We start from the raw sequence: 22,265 nt of genomic DNA on the forward strand, positions 1-22,265 counted from the left end.
GGCTGGCTCACTGGGCCCAGTGGTCTGATCCGGTGGGGGGGGGGGCGGATATGGGGCTAGCTGGACAAGCTGGTCTGATCCAGCACAGTGGGAAGACAGACATACCCAAGCCTAGCTGGGGACGGATGATGGGCTAGACAGAGCAGGGATCTGATCCAGCCTGGAAAACCTCAGGTTCCTAATGAATCCCAAGAGGCTGGAGGGGGAGGAGCACAATATATGGATACAGCATATCCCCAGGGGGACACCAGGGCAGCAGGCCCGGCCGGCTTACCTTCCATTCTCCTTCCTTCTTCACGCTGCGAAAGACAACGCTGAAGATCTCTGCGAGGGAAAGAGACGGGGATTAGTGGTGGGGCTCGGACAAGATGGCTGTGCCCTGAGCCAGGACCCACTGGCTAGTAGAAAGACCCCTCGGGGAAGTGGCTCAGAGGCTGCTTTCAGGCCAGCTAATGATGTGCTCCTAGCAGAGCCCCCAGTCACCGACCGTGGTGGGCTGGCAGGCTAGATGGGCCATGGCTCTGATCACCTTTCCTTTCTGCCAGGCCAGATACGAGCGCAGCTGAACTAAGGATCTGACCCCGTGCAGCAAGAGACAGGGCCGGCTCTAGGTTTTTTGCCGTCCCAAGCAAAAGAATTTTGGCTGCCCCCCCTCCCCCCCCAGAGCCCTGAGCTCCCCCCCGCTCACCAGTGCCCCCCCACCCGCACTACCTGCAGCCCCAGCACTGGGCTCTCTCTTCCGCTCACCCACCCACACCCCCTGCCATCCCAGCACTGGGCTCCCCCCCAAACGTGGGATCCGCTAACAGCACACGGCAGCCGAGCCCTGGCCTAGCTGCGACTCTGTCCCCATGCGGGTGGAGCTTCTGGGCGGCGTGGAGCGGGAGTACTTCCAGGTGGTGATGCAGCTGTGGGGTGGCGCGGAAAATGTGGCCTCCTCCCTGGGCTTCGCGGCGCTGCTGGTGGCCGAGGTGGATCAGTTCGTGCTCACCCCCCTCACCTCTGACATGCTGGTGGCCGAGGACCTGGAGAGCCCCCCAGACCTGCTGCTCTTCAGCCTCACGGTTCCCTGGCCCAGCCCTGGCCTTTTAAACCCCAGGTGTGTGGTTTGGATTTAGCCACAGGCCCCGTCCACTGCAGCCTGGGCTGGAGATTCACAGCAGGTCAGGCATCACAGCAGGTCAGGGTGTTGTGAGAAGACAAGTCCTCGTTTCTCTTCTAACACCCCCCCTCCCCAACACAGGCAGGAGGCAGTGAGCACTTGCTGGGTGGGGTTTGGCCATGGGGGCTGGAGCAGGAGGGGAGAGGGGTGGGGGGTAGAAGGGCTGCAGGGCAGAAGGCTCCTGCGCTGTTGTGGAGCCTGGCCTGGCCCGGCCCCCCCTTACCCGCGTGGAGGTCGAGCTGGAGAACCTGGAGTACTTGGCCGGTCCTTTGAAGCTGCCGCAGCTCAGCCACCTGCGGTACTCGTCCCTCACCTGGCAGGAGAGAGGAGAGGGCTGGTCACCCCACGTCGCAGGGGAGCTCATGGGGGTGGGGCCTCAGCTGTAGGGAGACAAGGGCCCAGAACTGGCCGGGCAGGGGGGAGCTCTCAGCTACACCAGCCCCAGCCCCTCCCAGCAGAGGGCACTGGGGGGAGCTCCCAGTGGGGGCCGCTGTGGGGCAGGAGCGCTGGCTGGTGGGGGGTGTGACAAAGTGGGAATGTGATTAATGTTTTCTCTGAATAGTGTGTGGGTGCCTCAGTTTCCCCTATGCATTTCTCAAGTCTCTAGGTGGTGGGATATGGGGGTGTGATTGGTGCAGATCCCGAGAGGGCCAGTGTGATGGTGTCTGCACAGAGAATGGCCGACACCCTGTCTCCTGGCAACTGATGGCCTGGGCCCTCCCCTGCAAAGTGCCAACTGAAGGTGTTGGAGAACAGAGATCAGGTGACCTCCTGGCCCAGAAAGAGACAAAGGCCAGAGGAGGGGCTGGGGCGTTTCACTTTGGAGCTGGCTGGGGAAACGGGGGGAGCCCCAAGGCTGGGGTCTAAGCTCCCTGCCCCCCAAGATGGACCTGACTGAGGGGTCCTGTTCTCTGTACCTACAAGCTCTGTGTTGGCCTGCGATCCTGTCAGCTAATCAACCTTCTGTTTTACTGGGTGGCTGAGAGTCATGGTGAATCGCAGGAAGTGGGGGGTGCGGGGCTCTGACTCCCCCACACTCTGTGACAGGGGGAGCTCCCAGTGGGGGGGGCTGTGGGGCAGGAGTTGAGCACCAGCTGTGGAAGAAGCCTGGGGGTGGGGCAGAGGGTGGGGCGCTGTGGGGCAGGAGATGAGTGCTGGCTGTGGGGGTGCCCAGGGGGGCGGGGGTTGAGTGCTGGCTGTGGGGGTGTCAGGGGTGTGCTGTGGGGTGAGGGGTGAGCGCCGGCTGGGGGGGTGCCTGGGGAGGGTACCGGGGGGCAGGGGTTGAGCACTGGCTGTGGAAAGAGCCTCGGGGGGCGTTAGCACTGGCTGTGGGAGGTGCTGGGGGTGGTTAAGCACTGGCTGGGGGGCGGTGCCTGGAGAAGGGTGCTGTGGGGCGGGGGTTGAGCACCAGCTGGGGGGGGCGGGGCTGAGCACTGGCTGTGGGGCTATGCTGGGGGCAGTTGAGCGCTGGCTGTGGGGGTGCCTGGATGGGCTGGGGGGGGGGTTGAGCGCTGGCTGTGGGGGCACCAGGGGGGGGTCTGTGGGGCAAGGGTTGAGCACCGGCTGGGGGGGGACTGGCCTGTTTCTTGAGCAGACAGTGCAGCAGGAAGATGAAGAGCCCCTGCAGGCTGTTGAGGATGGTGAAGATGTAGGAGGCGACCAGGCTGCGCTGGTTGAACTGGAACATGCCGAAGATCCAGGTGGTGCCCAGGACGCAGAGCTGGGCGATGGCCGTGATGGTGAGCACCCTGCGGGGGAGGGGAACCAGTCACATGGCCCCGCCCCTCCACCTGGGTCCACCTCCCCTCCCCCCTTGGGGCCCCGCCCCTCAGCCTCAGCTCCTGTCCCCCTGGGACCCCACCCCTCAGTCACAGCCCATCTCCCCTCCCTCCTCAGGGCCCCACCCTTGAGGGGTTGCCCCACCTCCCCTTCTCTCCTAGGGCCCCACCCCTCGAGTCTGAACCCCCCCCATGTGACTGACATCTCCTGCGCACAGCCCCACCTCCCCCGACTCCGCCCCCCAGCCAGTAGGCAGTGGGGGAAAATGTCACTCATATGTGGCTTCTTCCCCCCACACATGGGGAGATGACATCTCGCTACTCATATGCCCCCCCCAGCTCCCCCTCTCCCTGGTTGCCCCCTCCCTCCACACATGGGGGGATGACTTCTTGCTACTCTAATCCCCCCCCCACAGCTCCCCCTCCCCCGACGGGGGGCAGCTGGGCAGTGCCAGGGTCTCTGCTGCCCCGGGAGCCGCGCCCGCTACCTGAGCTTCTTCAGCTGGCTCATGTTGGGGTTGATGTCAGCGAATTTCAGCGACAGCTTCCAGACGGTGACCACGAAGATCACGGCATTGACCTGCCGGGGGCAGGGGAGAGGCGGGTTGGGAGGGGGGCAGCTGTGTCCCGGGGGTGGGGCCTATGGGATCTGCCAGCTGTGCAGCCCCTGGGGCAGCCCCTTGCCTGGGCCAGGGGTGCCCCACTCCCCATAGTGACACTGCTCTACCCCTGGGGACTTGGGGGGGGGGGAGCGAGGGGCCCAGCTGCCCCGGAGCGGGGGCTGGGTGGCTGGGGAAAGCAGTGAGGGCAGCTGCCAGCCAGGCCCTCAGGGGCCGGCCAGGGGGCCAGGCGCTGGCAGGGGGCTGGGCTGGGGGAGGGGATTTACCAAGATGATGATGCAGACGGGCGCCAGGAAGCTCCAAATAAATTGCTTCTTCAGCGAGAGCCAGCAGCTGTGGGGGGAGAGACAGACACAGGTCAGTCACTCACCTGCCAGCAGGGGGCGCTGCACGGTGGGGTCTGCCCCCCCTACTAGCAGAGTGGGGGATGGAGACTTGCCAGCCTCCCCTCCCCCCGCCCCATGGTGCCCGGGAGCTTCCCTGTGTTGTTCAAGTGTCCTGGGCGGGGGCCCTGGCCCAAGCAGCCGGAGGGTGCCCCCCGCCTTACGCTGGGCTCACCCACCCCATGAAGTCATAGAATCATAGAATCTCAGGGTTGGAAGGGACCCCAGGAGGTATCTAGTCCAACCCCCTGCTCAAAGCGGGACCAAACCCAACTAAATCATCCCAGCCGGGGCTTTGTCAAGCCTGACCTTAAAAACCTCTAAGGAAGGAGATTCCACCACCTCCCTAGGTAACCCATTCCAGTTCTTCACCACCCTACTAGTGAAAAAGTTTTTCCTAATATCCAACCTAAACCTCCCCCTCTGCAACTTGAGACCATTATTCCTTGTTCTGTCATCTTCTACCACTGAGAACAGTCTAGATCCATCCTCTTTGGAACCCCCTTTCAGGTAGTTGAAAGGAGCTATCAAATCCCCCCTCATTCTTCTCTTCTGCAGGCTAAACAATCCCAGTTCCCTCAGCCTCTCCTCATAAGTCATGTGCTCCAGCCCCCTAATCATTTTTGTTGCCCTCCGCTGGACTCTCTCCAATTTATCCACATCCTTCTTGTAGTGTGGGGCCCAAAACTGGACACAGTACTCCAAATGAGGCCTCACCAATGCCGAATAGAGGGGAATGATCACATCCCTTGATCTGCTGGAAATGCCCCTACTTATACAACCCAAAATGCCATTAGCCTTCTTGGCAACAAGGACACACTGTTGACTCATATTCAGCTTTTCGTTCCCCGTAACCCCTTGGTCCTTTTCCGCAGAACTGCTGCCCAGCTAGTCAGTCCCTAGTCTGTAGCAGTGCATGGGATTCTTCCGTCCTAAGTGCAGGACTCTGCACTTGTCCTTGTTGAACCTCATCAGATTTCTTTTGGCCCAATCCTCTAATTTGTCTAGGTCCCTCTGTATCCTATCCCTACCCTCCAGCGTATCAACCACTCCTCCCAGTTTAGTCCCACTCCTCCCCTCCCCTGGTGGGCCCGGATGGCAGCGGCCGCCCGGCTGAGCCGCTCCTGCCCCCGTGTGCTGCCTGGGCACGGGGCCCTGTTCCCCTCGAGCCCCTGGCCGCGAGCACTGGGCCTGCCCCCCCGGGCCGGTGACTCACTGGCGCGCCGTGCCGTAGCCCTCGCTGTAGGTGGCGGCCGAGACGCCCACGATGAGGGCCGGCACGCCGTAGCCCAGCAGGAACATGTAGCGGCGCCTGAGGCCGTGGGGGGTGAAGACCTGAACCACCAGCAGGTAGAGCTCGGCGCCCTCCAGGCACATCCAGCAGAAGGCGGCCAGGAAGAAATAGTGCAGGAGCCCGGCCACCATGCCGCACACCTCCTGCAGCCAACGGGACGTGGGACATCAGGGCCGGGCTCCAAGCTCCTCCAGCCCCAGCCCCTGGCAGCAGGGGGCGCAGTGGGGAGTGGGGCAGGAGCACGGGCTGTGGGGGGAGCTCGCGGCTATTTCAGGCCCAGATACTGGGGGGCACTGTGAGGAGCAAGGCAGGACCACTGGCTGTGGGGGTAGCTCCTGGCTTCTCCAGCCCCAGCCTGTGCCAGCAGGGGGCACAGTGGGGAGCAGGGCCTGCAGCTGGCTGGGAGTGGGAGCTCCCAGGAGGGGGCGCTGTGGTCATCAGCCCTGAGGCTGTCTGGGGGGAACTGCCAGCAGGGGGCACTGCGGGGAGTGGGTCCCGAGGCTGGCGGGGGGGGGGCGCTTTGGGGAGCATGGGCAGGGGCTGATGCTGGTGGGGAGGAGTGGGACCCGAGGCTGGCGGGAAGGAGGAGCTCCCAGCAGGGGGTGCTGGGCCCGAGGCTGGGGGGGTCGGGGCTGGGTACCCCGTTGCCGGTGCTGGAGGTGCCGGTGAGGAAGACGGTGTAGGCGATGAAGAGCGCCAGGCAGAGGTGCAGGTGGATGGTGGTGCGGGGTCCCTTGAGGGCGCGGCAGAAGAGGAAGGTGACGATGGCCAGCAGCAGGCACAGCAGCGAGATCACCAGCCCCACCTTGGTGATGATGTCCAGGGTCCAGTCCTGTGCCAGGGGTGGGTGGGGTGAGGGGGTTAGTGAGGGCCCCCCCCCCCAAGGCAGCAGCCAGGCTGGGCGTTAGGGGACAGCCGGACTAGCCTGTGGACCTCGCTCTGTGCTGCGGCTGGGAGTGCCTCCTAGTGGCGACACCAGCAGCCTGCGGGAACCAGAGTCTGGCTGGGTCCAACCGCCCAGATGGATTCGATGCTGCCCAGCCTGCCCCCTCCCCCGAGGGGCTGACCCACAGCCCCAGGGCCATGGGAAGCCGAGGAGGCTCTAGGGTCACCACCCACCAAGGGGGAGTCCCTGGCACCGATCCCTGCAGGACGGGGGCACCAGAAAGTGCGAGGGGCCGGGGCCGTTCCCCTGTAGCAGAGAGCAGAGCGCCCCCGCCTGGCGGGAGGAAGCCCCTGCCCGGCAGGGAGCTGCTTTTGGGCCAGACGGATGCGCTTGTGGCTACGGTGCTGCAGCTCAGGACTCCTGGGTTCTACCAGCTCTGGGAGAGGAGCAGGGGGGCTGGAGGCAGGACTCCTGGGTTCAGTTCCCAGCTCTGATGTCACCTCACTGTGTCTCCTTGAGTGAGGCATTTAACCCCTCCCTGCTTCTGAGCGATGGGGATGGGGATGCTCCCTGCCCTGCAATGCAATGGGGTGAGCTCCCTGCCCCTGCTGCCCCACAGCTTCCCAGCCAGGCACGTCGGTCTCTGCTACCTGGGGAGTCTGCCTGTCCCCTGTGGGAGGGGGGGCTGCTTGTGCTCCTGATCAGATCCAGGGCCCTGCCTGCCGGTGGGGAATGGGTTTACTCCAGGGGGAATCTGGAGTGACTCCTGCTCCGCTGGGGAGGATTGAGGGGATGAGCAGAACCAGCCCAGCCCCGAGGCCCCAGCGAGGGCCATGCCTACCTCCAGCTCGTAGAAGGCCATGAGCACAGCGAAGCTGGTCAGGTGGTTGCACTGGCAGCTGGTGATGGTGGCGTTCAACTTCTGCAGGGTGCAGCCGTCAGTGGCCCAGCGCCTGCTGCCAGGCTCCCAGTAGGCGCAGAGGAGACGCAGGTCGGTCTTGTTCTCCTGGGCACAGAGAGACGCTTGGTGTATGGGGGGCAGGAGAGGGGTGGGGGGCTGGTTGGAGCCGGTGTCCCCAGACTGCGAGAGAGCAGGTCGGGGGGGTACGAGGGGCTGGGCTGGGCTCACAGAGCATCAATTTGTCCCTGTGTGGGAGGCGGATTCGCCTGCAGCCTGGGGTGGGGGGTGTTACTAGAGATGGGCCCAGGCTCTGTCCCCGAGTGCCCCAGGCTCGCCTCCCCCCATGCAGGGCCGTCTTTAGGCCGATTCGCTTGATTCCCCGTAATTAGTCCCTGCGCCTTAGGTGCCTTTTTAATTTTTTTTACTCAGCCCGTCGGCGGTCCGCTCCAGGGTCTTCGGCGGCCCAGCTCCCCTGGCCAGAGCGCCGACCCCACAACCCCGGCCAGAGCCCCCAGCCCCACAACCCCGGCCGGAGTGCGACAAGCCCCACGGCCCCCCTCCCCTGGCCGGCGATCTGAAATGCCACCGAAGACTGGGAGTGCCGCCCAGTGAGTACAAGCCCCAGGACTCGGGCCCTGCACTTGCTAAAGCCGGCCCTGCCCCCATGCCCAGCCCAGGGGCTCACCGGCACCGGGTGGCTGAAGCGGATGCTGACGGAGAGGCCGAGTGCCTGGGGGTTCGGGTCACTGATGAAGGCCGACACCACCGGAGACAGCACACGGTAGCTGGGACGCCCCAACTCATGCGCCCACTTCCCCGTCCGGCCAATCTTGTCCCACTCGGGTGCCTCCACCCGCCCAGCACCGTCCAGGATGGGCTTCATCCCCTGGTATGTCAGCAGCCCGGCCAGCATGAAGCCTGCGAGAGACAGAGGAGACGGATGAAATGGGAGGCAGGAGGGACCCTGGGGCAGACTGGTGCCAGGGATGCTGTGCTGCTGCTCCCAATGCCCTGGCCGTGCCCATCGCTATACACACCCCAGCACAGGGGATGACCACATACCTTCGTTTTTCTGCCCTGGGGCTCCGGCCCACTTTAATTCCATTTGCGTCTTGCTCTGCTGCAGCGTCACGGTCTCCTGGCTCTGGTTCCCAGCCTGTCTGACCACCAGCCCCAGCTCTGCAACCACAATGCCAGCCAGGGCTCACACCAGAGAACATGGAGAGGAAGCCTGTAGCTAGGCAAGGTGCTTTCCTGGCTGTGGGGGGAGCTCCCAGCTACTCCAGTCCCAGCCTCTCCCAGCAAGGGGTGCTGTGGGGAGCAGGGCGGGAGGACTGGCTGTGGGGAAGCTCCCTTCTCCCAGCAGGGGGCGCTGTGGGGAACAGGGCGGGAGTGCTGGCTGTGGGCTCCCATCTCCCAGCAGGGGGCACTGTGGGGAGTGAGGCGGGAGCACTGGCTGTGGGGGGGGGCTCCCGTCTCCCAGCAGGGGGCGCTGTGGGGAGTGGGGCGGGAGTGTAGTCTGCGGGTGATGAAAGCCCAACTGGGGCCACGTGGCCAGGTGCTGACCTGTGCCGTTGGGGGATGCGATGCTGATCATGTTGTCACGCACAGTCAGGCCCAGCGTTCTCAGCAGCTTCTCCACTACGGCCATTAGCTCCGTCGCGATCCGGTGTCTCCACTCCACGCTCTCGCTCTGCTGCCCGACCAGATTTATCTGCTTCTCCAGAATGTCCAAGAAGCCCTGGCCAAGCAAATGTGGGGGGTGTTGGTGTCACAGTGTCTGAGCCCATGCCATGTCCCCCATTCCCAGATTGCTAGTCCTCCACTGCCTTCCCACAATCCCCCTGAAAGGAAAGACAAGTTCTCCTGCCATTGACATCGCTGCCTGGGAGGTCAGACTAGATGATCACAATGGTCCCATCTAGCCTAGGAACCTAGGAGAGCCAGCTTCTTGGGTACAGAGCCCACTGGAGAGGCAGGCATGGGAATTTCTGGGCAGGCGCTGCATCCCTATAGATCGCCCTGAGACTAGATCCGAGGAGGAGCAGCGATTCCTCCCCCTAATGAGAACAAACCCAGCAAGGCCCCGAACTTTGGCTTGGCACCTGCAGCTTCCGCTCAGCGTTCTGTGGTTTCATCTGCTTCAGCTCTTCCAGCGTCACCTTGCAGAGACGTCCCACCTGTGCCGGGAAGCTGCCCAGGAGGTTCTGAAAAACAAGGCCCAGGCCTGGCTCAGGAAAAGAGATCACAGAATCGCAGCCCACCTCCCCCAATCCCTAGACCAGTGGTCCCCAACGCGGTGCCCGCTGGTGCCATGGCGCCTGCCAGGGCATTTATGTGTGCCCGCCTAGTGCCCAGCAGGGGAGAGAAGCCACGGCCCCGTGCCCACCGGGGACAGAGAACTCTCGGGCTGCAGGCTGCGGGTGCCAGTGTTCTCGGTCCCAGGCAGGTGCAGGACCCGGCTAGTGCCCAGCAGGGGAGAGAAGCCATGGCCCCGCGCCTGCTGGGGACAGAGTACTCCGGGGCTGCGGGCACCGGTGTTCTCTGTCCTCACGGCTTCTCTCTGAATTCATATATTATGTAATATTAAATATGATTTTTTTGTATTATTTAATGTACAAATATAAAATAAGCTTTGAAAAATTGTTGGCGCCTGCCACACTCTTCTGAAAACATGACTATGCTACTGGCCACAAAAAGGTTGGGGACCACTGCCCTAGAGGATCCCTCAGCTCAGAAGCCAGACACCAGAGGAAGTGCGGGCAATGCCCCGTCTGGCCCCTAGCGGGTGCACGACATTTGAAAGGGATGGTGGGGGACGGCGGTTGCAAGCTGAAGCTTGTTGCCACAGCCTGATGCTGCTGATCCTGGAGGGTGAGAATCACCTCGGGGGCAAAGGCCTGGGCCGTGGCTGGACTGCAGGGGCTCCAGGGACTGGCCACTGGCTCTTTGCCCAGGGGCGAGTTTGGCCCCAGAATCCTCGTTGGGCGACATCAGTGAAAAGCAACGTGGCACATAAAGGGGAATCGGGGTCTATCCCCCACCGCCCGGGGTCTGTGCCTCACTCACCTTGGCTCCGGCAGAGTTGTCATCACCCAGCAGCGGGGGGCAGGTGAGCTCTGGGGATGGAAAGGGAGGAGGAGTGAGAGATGGGTGGGGGGAATGCGGGGTCTGGCTGGGTAGGTGCATGCACCAGAGCCAGGCACAGAGAGCAGGACGCGTTCCCTCCAGCAGGGGGCAGCAGGGACACAGACCAGGACTCACTCCCTCCAGCAGGGGGAGCAGTGACCCTCCTCCCCCTACACACACACATTCAGCCAGGGCCGCCCAGAGGATTCAGGGGGCCTGGGGTCTTCGGTGGTGGTGGGGAATTGCTGTCGAAGACCTGGAACTTCAGCGGCGGGTCCAGGGGTCGAAGGACCCCCCTCCGTGGGTCTTCGGGGCACTTAGGCAGCTTTCCGGGGGCCCCGGAGCGAGTAAAGGACCCCGCTCAAAGGGCCCCAAAAAACTCTCGTGGGGGCCCCTGCGGGGCCCGAGGCAAATTGCCCCACTTGCCCCGCCTCTGGGAGGCCCTGCATTCAGCCCCACACATGTGCACAGTCCCTTCTCCCCATCCTCTGCCCACAAGCCGATCTCTGTGAAAGAAACCATCCCCCCTCCCCGATGGATTTGATGCTGCCCAGCCTGTCTCTCCCCCGTCCCCGTCCTAGGGGGACTGAGCCACAGTGGGGTGGGGCGGGGGAGAATCCAGCAGGGAGCCCCGGGCTGGCCCCACAGTGGCCTCTAGTGGCCCCTAGGCACAGACTGCGCCCCCTGCTGCCTCTTCCCAGGGCAGAGAATCCAGCTGTGCAGCAGGAATACAGGCACTGCTGGGGGGGAGATGCCCGGCCCCTGGCTGCCCTGCTCACCCCTCCCCAGCCTGGCCCCTGCTCTGCTCCCAGAGCCAGACCTGGGCTCGCTGGTGCCTGTGGCTCTGAGACAACTGGAAACACCCCAGTGGACGGACAGGCTGGGCTGGGGGAGGGGAGAGCCTGGAGGCTGAGCCCTCCCCGGCCAGGGCTGAGACCCAGAGGGAACCCATCCATGGGGGGCAGGGGGCTGGCGCAACATCCCAGACCAGTTCCCTCTGCCTGTGTAACCCCAGGCCCTGCCCCGGCCCCCAGGTGTCCCCTCCATGCCCCCCGCAGCAGGACCCACCTTGGCACAGGGTCGTGTTCCTGCTGGAGGGGACGTAGCCGGCCCAGCACTCACACCAGTAGCTCCTGATGATGTTGATACATGTGGCGTTGGGGCCGCAGATATCTCGGGTCTTGTTGCACTCGTGGATGTCTGAGAGGGGAAAGTGTGTGTGGGGGTGTCACACACAGCATGGCTGGGGGTTCACGGGGGGCGAATGACCATGGAGGCACCCCCCACCCATTGCAGGGGGCGTGGTCTGTCGGTCAGTCTGTCTGCTCCATCTACTCTCCCCCCTCCATTCAATTCTTCTTTCTTCCCTGCTAATTGCAGGGCCCCCTCCCTGTGGCCCAACCTTTTCCAGACCAGGACCCTGCGATCCCCTCCCTGCACCAGCCCTGACAGAGCGGGGTTAAGGGGGGGCCGATCAGCCAGTTAAGCTGCAAACGGGAAGTGACTCCGGCTGCGTGCAGGGCGCTGGCTAGAAGGAAGCTCGCCTGGGAGGGGACAGGTGGGGCTTCGCTACAGCCCGAGGGCTGGGCCCAGTGGTGGGGGCCTGAGGCAAGGCGGGCTAGGAAGCCCCTAGTGGGGGCTAGGACCCCGGAGGAAGGGTTTCGCTAGCAGGCACAGGACAGAGGGGTCTGACTTTGAAAGGCTCCCCCAGAATGGGGATCACAGCGTGACCTGGCCGGACGGCCGAGACACGGGGCAGCCGCGACTCTGGGAGCTGCAATGGTGGAGGAGAAGAAAGGGGGCGCTGAACTGGAGCTAGTCACCAGAAGGGGGCGCCACGCTCAGCGTTACAGACCCCAGCCCGATGGGTCCCCTCCCCGTTCGGGATACACCCAGCCCCGCCCCTCCCCTGGAGCACTAGGAGAAGGGTGGGTGGGCTCTGCCCAGGGGAGTGCAGGGGAATTGGGTGATGTCCCTTTAAACTAGTTTCTTTGCTCTCTGGTGGCACTCAGCGGGGGTCTATGGCAGAAACCCAACATGCGGCCAGGCCCTGCACGGCTGGTAAATGGGTTGTTTGGAAGCCAGCTGGACCCAGGGGATCCCCCTATTCCTAACACTGCTCAGTAAGCAGCGGCCCAACAACATCCATTCCCGGACCCTGCTGTGACCCCCTGGCCCAGGGCCCCATGGGGCGAATCCACCGAGCCCTCGGACAGATGATGCCAGCTCGACACTTGCTGCCGATCCGGCCTGTGGAAGCCGAAGCCAGAAGAGACCAGCTCAGCCTGACCCCCAGCATAGCCCCAGCCGGAGTCGCCAGCCAGCGAGTCACCAATCTAGCCCCAAACGGAGGGGACTTTACTGCCCTCGCTGCCTCCTGGGCCTTTCACCACTGTGGTGAGTCTGATCTGACAGACGGGCCCCACCCTGCCCGGGCACAGGGAGCCCTGCCGTGATCTAGCCAAACGCTGGAGGGACATGCACCCGCCAGGCTGCCAACGCGGGTAGCGCCAGCTGCTGGGCAGAGGGGGATACACGGGGGATGTCGGGGCTCCATGGTGCAGCGGGGTCACTCACCCCGTGCAGGGAGTGGGGTTTTCTACCTAGGGACCTGGCTTGTTTGTGCAGAGATGCACTCACTCTGGCCAGCCCCTGAGGAGCCTGCAGTCCCGTCTCGGGCAATGAGAGATGGAAGAGCAGAGCTGGGATGAAAACCCCTTGAAGTCAGTGGTGCTGCACCAATTTACACCACTGGGGTTCTGGCCCCCACTTTGTGACCATTTCACATACAGCAGCACTGAGTTGGTGGCGACAGGTGCATCATCCATCATTCCCATGGGTTGGGGGAAGCAGTTGAGCTGCTGCAGAAATGGCCATGACTGATTCTCCCGGAAATCCCAGCCAGGAACAAGTGCTGGAATTCGACATTCGCCTGCTTATTAACCCAACATTTCAGCCGTCCAATCAGGAAGCAGAGAAAGACCATGGGACTCAGGCAACCAATTGTACAACATCAGTGACAACTTTTCAGAGCAAACAGTTTGCCAATAAAATCACAGACATTTATTCACCCGAACAATTGAAGGGTCAGCCGGTTTGCAGGCTTGGATCAGCATGCAGAGCTGTTCTGCTGACTCCCCGTGGTGTTCAGATCAGCAGTGGCCTATCAGTCACCATCCCTGGGGACAGATGGGTAGCGATCCTTCCTGAGGAAGTAGGGGCAGAGCCACAGAAGAAAGCTAAGCTCTCCCCGATATTTATCCATAACGCTTCTGCTTCTCACAGAAATCCTTGTGGCTAAAATCCCCTTCGTCTGGACATCAGCAAACAAGTCAGTCAGCAGGGAGAGTCCAGAGCGCTCACGGATCCTTCCCTTGGGCCGAGTTCCAGCAGCTCTTTCTCAGATTCCCCTTCTCTCTCTTTCCCGTGACAGCGTTTTGCTATTTCCCGCTACGCCCCTTCCCCTCGGTCGTTATTTGCATAAAGGCAGCACCCAGAGCGCTGCACACACACGGCCATAAAGAACTTCTAGTCTAAATAGACAAGAGGTGGGAGAGAAAACTGAGGTAGGGAATTGCCCAAGGAGACGTAGCAGGAACAGAGCTGGGACTAGAACCCAAGTCTTCAGAGTCTCACACCTGACCCACTAGACTTGTCTTTTTCAGCTTGCTTCTGCCATAGAAGGTCAAGAATGCGTCTCCCCTGCCTTACCATGCGGGTTCTACCCTCTGCTTCCCTCACTGAGAGGAGCTTTGTGTCTCCTGGCTCACGGCCGGGAGTGTATCAGGGCTGGAAAAAAATCCCTTGTTCCTTTGGCAGGAAACTCAACTTTTGCTCCATTGTTAAACCTCTTGGAAGGCAACAGGCCTACGCCATGCCTGTGAGGGCCTTGAACGTGCCAGGCTCTAGCGAAGGCCGCTGAGCCACGGAACAAGGAGAGAGCAAGTTTGTCCTGGTCGAGTGGCTGGTTCCCATAAGTAGATAACAGCCTGCTATAATGACTGGATAACAGAGTTACTCCCTTAGCTCTTCAGCAGACAAGTCCTGGGTTTGATTCCTCCTGATGACCCAAGCTGGTTCCTTTGTGATACCAGCTGCTGAGGGTTCAGTTAATGGGGTTCCAGAAACTAATGGGCATTTTGAGCCCAAGCTGTATTAAAGATTGTCCAACACAGAGTCCTCAGCCAATTTGCTTTGCAAAGACCTGACCTTCCCCCACCTCAAAGCTCTGCTATGAAAGAGCATCTTGGGCTCTGACTGCAGCTGCAGATTTTGGGGGATGCTGCCGTTCTAATGACATCCCCAGTGCCCTATGCTCATGCCTCAGTGGAATTAAGCAGCACAGCAAGAGACATGGCGACCTTCAGTCCCTGGGCTCGGTTTCCAATTCGTAAGACAGGCTGGGAGTCAGAACAGACACTTTGCCCACGTGTGGCGCAGAGAAAGAGCGAGACCTCAGAGCAACCTGGTTAGTTTCCCCATCCATGAATGCTGGTTAGTGTCAGAGATCCCGGGTAAGCGCAGTGACGGTGCATTAACAGCATCGCCAATACCAAGCAATCAATAAAAACCCCAAACCGTGAGCCAGATTTTTTAAAAAATCCATTCGATTTTAGCCAAAAGCAGAATCACGTGACTCCGGGAGGTGGGGCTTTAAGGCAACGCCACGCGTTAGCAACACTGCAGACAAGCCAGAAGCATCACGCCTTTGCCACGACTGTTTCCAACTCCGGTTGTACCTGTGCAGATCTTAGCCGTATCCTTTTGACTCTTCCCAAATCCCCAACTGCATTTACACATGTAAGTCCCTGGCATGTTGATGCAGTTCCCGTGGGGCTCACAGATTGTGCTGTTTCGCTGGCACTCGTCAATGTCTGCAAGGAGACAGAAAGCGCTCGGTCAGGCTGATCTAGGAGCTGGACCTTGGGCACTGGGGGACGCTGCTGGGGGATAATCCAGGCGTCCGACATGCACCGTGCGCTGGGCAGACGGCGCTGGTTAGAGCCAGGAGTTCAGTGACTGGGCCAGCGAACGGGAGCAAGTGGCTATTGTCCGGAATGAGCCGCTCCAGCTGGGAAGGGAAAAGCAGCCCTGCCAGGACACGCGCCTGCTGCTTGCTAAAGCTCCCAAGCGGATCTGGCGATGCCCAGTGCTGCAATATCAGTGCAGACGGCAATGCCTGAATGAGCCGCCCGCCCCTGGAGGGGACAAATGGGGAGCTGCTTTGGAGGAAAGGGATAGAGGAAGTTCTTCTTCACGCAGCGCACAGTCAACTTGTGGCACTCCTTACCTGAGGAGGTTGTGAAGGCTAGGACTATAACAGTGTTTAAAAGAAAACTGGATAAATTCATGGTGGTGAAGTCCATAAATGGCTATTAGCCAGGATGGGTAAGGAATGGTGTCCCTAGCCTCTGTTCGTCAGAGGATGGAGATGGATGGCAGGAGAGAGATCACTTGATCATTGCCTGTTAGGTTCACTCCCTTTGGGGCACCTGACATTGGCCACTGTCGGTAGACAGATACTGGGCTAGATAGACCTTTGGTCTGACCTGGTACGGCCGTTCTTATGTCCATGCGGGATGGGAACGAAGCTTCCAGCGTCCTTATCCATCCCGTCCTGGTGCCATTGGGATGTTTATAGCGGGTAGCACCGCAGCTGGGGCCCCATGGTGCCAGGTGCTGTACACACATCCAGCCACAGCACAGCCGCTGCTCCAAAGCACTTTCCCCAGCTCCGACGCTCTGTCTGCTGGAGAAGTGGGGCCATGCGCTGGGTTCTCGTGGTGTGGCCAGAGCTCTCCCCTCCCTCAGGCACATGGGTGTCCCAAGGCTTCCAAACTCGCTCTGAGTTGCAGGGAGCTCTGAGATTGTGTCTCTCTAGGGGCTTAAGTACACGGGGAAATTGAGGGTAACAATTCCTGTGGAATCGCTCCCCGTCCGGACACTCTGGTCTGGAATAATCAGTGCGCTTCCAAAGAGAACAGCGATCGCCATCAATTCCCCCCGGGGCAAGCCCTAGGGATTCTCCACACGGCTCCCGATACCAGCTATCCCCGCACAATCCCCGGGACGCTGGCTGAGATCCCTGCGGCGCTGATTTCTTCTTGTGCCTAGACCCGCCCCAGGGCACTGGCTGAGGTGATCCCACGCGGCCTGGGGCTGGCACAGGAACGGCTGGGCGAGGTCTCTGCCAGGGGAAGCGTTTGAACCAATGGGCTCCTGAGTTCTCCCAGTGCTACGGGCCCGGTGCTCTGCGCCCCCCAAACGGGGGTGTAACGGGCGGTTTCCATGGGAACGGCCGGCTGGGACTTGATACAAGCTCTAACTACCGGCTGAACGTCGCAAACAAGGGCCTGGAACGCCCCGGTCCCTTCTCCGGTCAGGCCGCCCTGGCTGCCTACGGGGGGATAACGGCCCCCCTAGGAAACACCCTCCCAGCCAGGGGGCTCCCTGTCAGTGTGGGGCTGGACAAGGCTCTGCTCCCAGCCCTGAGGGAGGGGGAGATTGGGGGCGTGGCCGGGGTGCCCTGCGCTGGGGCTATTCCCTGCCCCCCAGGCCCATAGGGGGCAGAGCGCACTGTGCTGTACGTGGACCATACACAAGGCCCCTTCCCAGGCTCAGGGGCACTAGCAGCCTGGATTCTGTGTGCTGCGGACAGTAAGGGCCCCACCCGTCTCCCCGTTGCCTCCCTGTAAACATAGGGGTTTATTCCCAATCCAAACACTGAGGCAGGGGAGATCCTGGCCCCCAAGTGCTGGAGCAGCAGTTGAGGGGCACAGCTGATCACAGCCCCGGTGAGTGAATCGGGCGCCTTTGCCACAGATGGCAGCAGCCTCTGGTGCAGCACCAGGCCTGGAATGAGCCCAGGGGTGTGTGGGAAGTGTGTGTGGGGGGGGCAATTGAGTGGGTGTCCCCACTCGCGTGTGTGAAATTTGCTTTCCCAGAGCTGGTGCAGTTTGTATAGGGTCTGCAGTCTGCCGGGTTTGGGCCCTGACACTCGTCAATATCTGCAACACAAGAGGGGACGCTCTGTACAGTCCTGCCAGGGGACGTTCCTGTATCACCCACCTGTAGTGAGCTGGGTGATGGGACCCAAGCGACCGGGCCCCTGGGAGCTTAACAATCACAGGCCTGATTCTCAGCTACGCTCAGGCCACACTAGGCTGCTCTGGCAGCAGAACGGCCACTGGAGAATATGGTGTATTGAAAACTGCGTTAGCATCACAAGCTCTCACTTTACATCTGCAAGGGGCTTCCTGGCCTTCTTGCAGGCTAGGGGAGTTCAGGTGACAAACATTGGATCTGGAGTTTTCAGCAGTGTGTCTGCCAAAGGGCCAGCCTACAGCAAAGTGGGGTTAGTTTTGCCCATCTGCCTTCAGGAGCAGCCTGCTTTGTCTCTCTCTGTTTGGAGTTCTCGTGTGCTAGGGTTCTGGATTCTGAGAATAACCCTGTGTTGAGCTGCAGCCTGCCAGCGAGAGGATGTGACGCTTTGTTTCTAACTGTGTGCGTGTGCTGTGACCGTAACAGAGGGAAGGGGACCTTCAGACCCCAGAACAGCCACTGTGGACTCTATGGGCCAAGCCCCAATGGGGAGATTTAGGAGTCCATGTTTGAAGCTGAGTTGCCCAAGGGGTGGGAACACTGGGACTTGGCAGAAATCCCCCTCAGGTTCCAATCACAGAGGAACACACAGGCATTGCCAGCCTGGGTCAGCCCCGAGGCCCATCTACCCCGGTATCCCGTCTGCGAAGGGTGATACAGAGGAAGGTGTCAGAGTCTCGCAGCAGATGAGGGATAATCTGCCCCCATGCAGGGCTCCTCCTGGTCTCTAATAGTCAGAGGTTGGCTTAAGCCCTGACGTGGGAGCTTTCCCCTCCCACCCAGAATTATTGTCCATTAACTAGCACAGCTCCAGGCATTGTCGTTCCCCACAGAAACAGCCGGTCCCTCTTTAAACCTCGCCACATTCACAGCCCCCTGGCCGCGGTAGCAGTGAGTTCCAGAGGCTAATGCCGCCCTGGGTGGAGGAGTATTTCCTTGTATCTGCTTTGAATTTGCCCCTTTTCAATTCAATTCTCAGGCAGGGGAGCGTCGGCAAGTGTTCACAGCGCGCCCCTCAGGCAGGGGAGCGCCGGCAAGTGGTCACAGCGCACCCCTCAGGCAGGGGAGCGCCGGCAAGGTCCACAGCGCGCCCCTCAGGCAGGGGAGCGCCGGCAAGTGTTCACAGCACGCCCCTCAGGCAGGGGAGCGCCGGCAAGGTCCACAGCGCGCCCCTCAGGCAGGGGAGCGCCGGCAAGTGTTCACAGCGCGCCCCTCAGGCAGGGGAGCGCCGGTAAATGTTCACAGCGCGCCCCTCAGGCAGGGGAGCACCGGTAAATGTTCACAGCGCGCCCCTCAGGCAGGGGAGCATCGGCAAGTGTTCACAGCGCGCCCCTCAGGCAGGGGAGCGCCGGTAAATGTTCACAGCGCGCCCCTCAGGCAGGGGAGCGCCGGTAAATGTTCACAGCGCGCCCCTCTAGCAGGGGAACGCTGGTAAGTATCCCGGTCCACGAACCGCCGACTCGGTCGGATAGACCGCGGCAGGCAGGTCCAGCTCCGCGGGGGTTGCCGGGTCCTCTGCCTCCCCGGAGTCGGCAGCGAGGGCGGGCGGAAGCGGCTCAGCGTCCGCGTCTGCCTCCGTCCGTGATGCCCCCCCCCCGGAGCAAAGGGCCCTGCCCTTTGTAGTCCCTGCTCTGCCCCGCCCATAGCTGGGGATGGGGCGAACGCGCCCTGGCCCCGCCTCCTCCGGCATTGGTATTGTCCTGGAAGCTTGTGGAGGTCATGACAGAATACAATAAGATCCAGACTCAGTTTCGAGAACGCAGCAAAGGACGGATACAGCGACAGTTAGAAATAAGTAAGTGACCTGAATTTTCTTCTGATATAGGTGGCTGAATTAACTTTTTTAATGGTCTTTGTTTGGTTTTTTTTACATCTTTTTGTTGCTTTGGTTTATACAGAATTGAAATAATACCCCCAGTCTTCTAGTTTTATTTTCCTCTATTCCAGTTTTTACTTTGTACCACCAGACAAGGTTTTTTTCAATAAAAAAGGAAACCCTGCGTCGCGGATGGGGTGTGTTCCCACGTTTCCCGCAGGAGGTCCAACACGCCGCGGGGTCGCCGCCCATAGAGGAGCTCGAAGGGCGAGATTTTCGTGGAGGCCTGCGGGACTTCGCGGATTGCTAGTAACAGAGGGGGAAGTCGTTGGTCCCACTGGCGGAGGTCCCGGGGGGGGGAAGCGTCGTAGCATCCCCTTCAGGGTGCGGTTAAACCGGCGGGGGCCGTGGCACGCCCCTCAGATAGGGGACACGGGCAAAGGTCCACTGCGCGCCCCTCAGGCAGGAGAGCGCCGGCAAGTGTTCACAGCACGCCCCTCAGGCAGGGGAGCGCCGGCAAGGGTTCACAGCGCGCCCCTCAGGCAGGGGAGCATCGGCAAGTGTTCACAGCGCGCCCCTCAGGCAGGGGAGCGCCGGCAAGTGGTCACAGCGCGCCCCTCAGGCAGGGGAGCGCCGGCAAGGTCCACAGCGCGCCCCTCAGGCAGGGGAGCGCCGGTAAGTGTTCACAGCGCACCCCTCAGGCAGGGGAGCGCCGGCAAGGTCCACAGCGCGCCCCTCAGGCAGGGGAGCGCCGGCAAGTGTTCACAGCGCACCCCTCAGGCAGGGGAGCGCCGGTAAATGTTCACAGCGCGCCCCTCAGGCAGGGGAGCGCCGGTAAATGTTCACAGCGCGCCCCTCAGGCAGGGGAGCGCCGGTAAATGTTCACAGCGCGCCCCTCAGGCAGGGGAGCATCGGCAAGTGTTCACAGCGCGCCCCTCAGGCAGGGGAGCGCCGGTAAATGTTCACAGCGCGCCCCTCAGGCAGGGGAGCGCCGGTAAGTATCCCGGTCCATGAACCGCCGACTTGGTCGGATAGACCGCGGCAGGCAGGTCCGGCTCCACGGGGGTTGCCGGGTCCTCTGCCTCCCCGGAGTCGGCAGCGAGGGCGGGCGGAAGCGGCTCGGCGTCCGTGTCTGCCTCCGTCCGTGATGCCCCCCCCGGAGCAAAGGGCCCTGCCCTTTGTAGTCCCTGCTCTGCCCCGCCCATAGCTGGGGACGGCCCTGGCCCCGCCTCCTCCGGCATTGGTATTGTCCTGGAAGCTTGTGGAGGTCATGACAGAATACAATAAGATCCAGACTCAGTTTCGAGAACGCAGCAAAGGACGGATACAGCGACAGTTAGAAATAAGTAAGTGACCTGAATTTTCTTCTGATATAGGTGGCTGAATTAACTTTTTTAATGGTCTTTGTTTGGTTTTTTTTACATCTTTTTGTTGCTTTGGTTTATACAGAATTGAAATAATACCCCCAGTCTTCTAGTTTTATTTTCCTCTATTCCAGTTTTTACTTTGTACCACCAGACAAGGTTTTTTTCAATAAAAAAGGAAACCCTGCGTCGCGGATGGGGTGTGTTCCCACGTTTCCCGCAGGAGGTCCAACACGCCGCGGGGTCGCCGCCCATAGAGGAGCTCGAAGGGCGAGAATTTCGTGGAGGCCTGCGGGACTTCGCGGATTGCTAGTAACAGAGGGGGAAGTTGTTGGTCCCACTGGCGGAGGTCCCGGGGGGGGAAGCGTCGTAGCATCCCCTTCAGGGTGCGGTTAAACCGGCGGGGGCCGTGGCACGCTCCTCAGATAGGGGACACGGGCAAAGGTCCACTGCGCGCCCCTCAGGCAGGAGAGCGCCGGCAAGTGTTCACAGCGCGCCCCTCAGGCAGGGGAGCGCCGGCAAGTGTTCACAGCGCGCCCCTCAGGCAGGGGAGCGCCGGCAAAGTCCACAGCGTGCCCCTCAGGCAGGGGAGCGCCGGCAAGGGTTCACAGTGCGCCCCTCAGGCAGGGGAGCGTCGGCAAGGGTTCACAGCGCGCCCCTCAGGCAGGGGAGCGCCGGCAAGTGGTCACAGCGCGCCCCTCAGGCAGGGGAGCGCCGGCAAGGTCCACAGCGCGCCCCTCAGGCAGGGGAGCGCCGGCAAGGTCCACAGCGCGCCCCTCAGGCAGGGGAGCGCCGGCAAAGTCCACAGCGTGCCTCTCAGGCAGGGGAGCGCCGGCAAGTGTTCACAGCGCGCCCCTCAGGCAGGGGAGCGCCGGCAAGGTCCACAGCGTGCCCCTCAGGCAGGGGAGCGCCGGCAAGTGTTCACAGCGCGCCCCTCAGGCAGGGGAGCGCCGGCAAGGTCCACAGCGCGCCCCTCAGGCAGGGGAGCGCCGGCAAGTGTTCACAGCGCGCCCCTCAGGCAGGGGAGCGCCAGCAAGGTCCACAGCGCGCCCCTCAGGCAGGGGAGCGCCGGCAAGTGTTCACAGCGCGCCCCTCAGGGAGGGGAGCGCCGGTAAATGTTCACAGCGCGCCCCTCAGGCAGGGGAGCGCCGGTAAATGTTCACAGCGCGCCCCTCAGGCAGGGGAGCATTGTTAAGTGTTCACAGCGCGCCCCTCAGGCAGGGGAGCGCCGGTAAATGTTCACAGCGCGCCCCTCTAGCAGGGGAACGCTGGTAAGTATCCCGGTCCACGAACCGCCGACTCGGTCGGATAGACCGCGGCAGGCAGGTCCGGCTCCGCGGGGGTTGCCGGGTCCTCTGCCTCCCCGGAGTCGGCAGCGAGGGCGGGCGGAAGCGGCACGGCGTCCGCATCTGCCTCCGTCCGTGATGCCCCCCCCCCCGGAGCAAAGGGCTCTGCCCTTTGTAGTCCCTGCTCTGCCCCGCCCATAGCTGGGGACGGGGCGAACGCGCCCTGGCCCCGCCTCCTCCGGCGGGGAGCGTGGCGCGACCCGGGCTGCTCCGCCGCTCCCACTGCCGGGGTCGGAGCGAACGCGCCCTGGCCCCGCCCTTTCGGGCGGCGAGCGCGGCGTCTCCGGGTCCGGCTCGGTAGGGGGCCAGCCCGGCTCCCAACAGATCATTAATAGGTTTAGTTTTTATTATGTGGTGAAACTCTTTTTAAAGAGAAACTACCTTTTTGTGGGTAGGAAACAGAAAAACAATACTAATTGTGATTTATAAAATGTTTATGTTAAAACTTTTACTATATGTTGCATTCTTAACACCTTACAACATGA

General features: G+C 61.8%; 2 protein-coding genes across 2 annotated transcripts in view; both read right to left on the bottom strand.

Annotated features, from left to right (window-relative positions):
• LOC123353394 (syntaxin-binding protein 2-like) overlaps positions 1-318 on the bottom strand; it is a 20,701-nt gene extending 20,383 nt beyond the window's left edge. The window contains exon 1 of the mRNA XM_044994426.1: positions 275-318. The gene's annotated coding sequence lies outside the window, so the exon portion shown is untranslated. The remainder of the gene's footprint in view (positions 1-274) is intronic.
• LOC123353768 (adhesion G protein-coupled receptor E5-like) lies at positions 295-15,764 on the bottom strand. Its single transcript, XM_044995179.1, has 16 exons — positions 15,710-15,764; positions 14,893-15,027; positions 11,222-11,353; positions 10,094-10,143; positions 9,130-9,231; positions 8,591-8,765; positions 8,087-8,203; positions 7,710-7,942; positions 6,965-7,129; positions 5,878-6,069; positions 5,160-5,380; positions 3,827-3,893; positions 3,429-3,520; positions 2,742-2,910; positions 1,386-1,475; positions 295-324 (listed from the first exon to the last, which is right to left on the bottom strand). Exons 1-16 carry the CDS (start codon positions 15,762-15,764, stop codon positions 295-297), a joined length of 2,025 nt encoding a protein of 674 aa, XP_044851114.1.
• Positions 15,765-22,265: the final 6,501 nt, after the last annotated feature.

This window comes from Mauremys mutica, chromosome 20 (genome assembly GCF_020497125.1).
Source record: "Mauremys mutica isolate MM-2020 ecotype Southern chromosome 20, ASM2049712v1, whole genome shotgun sequence".
NCBI lineage: Eukaryota > Metazoa > Chordata > Testudines > Geoemydidae > Mauremys > Mauremys mutica.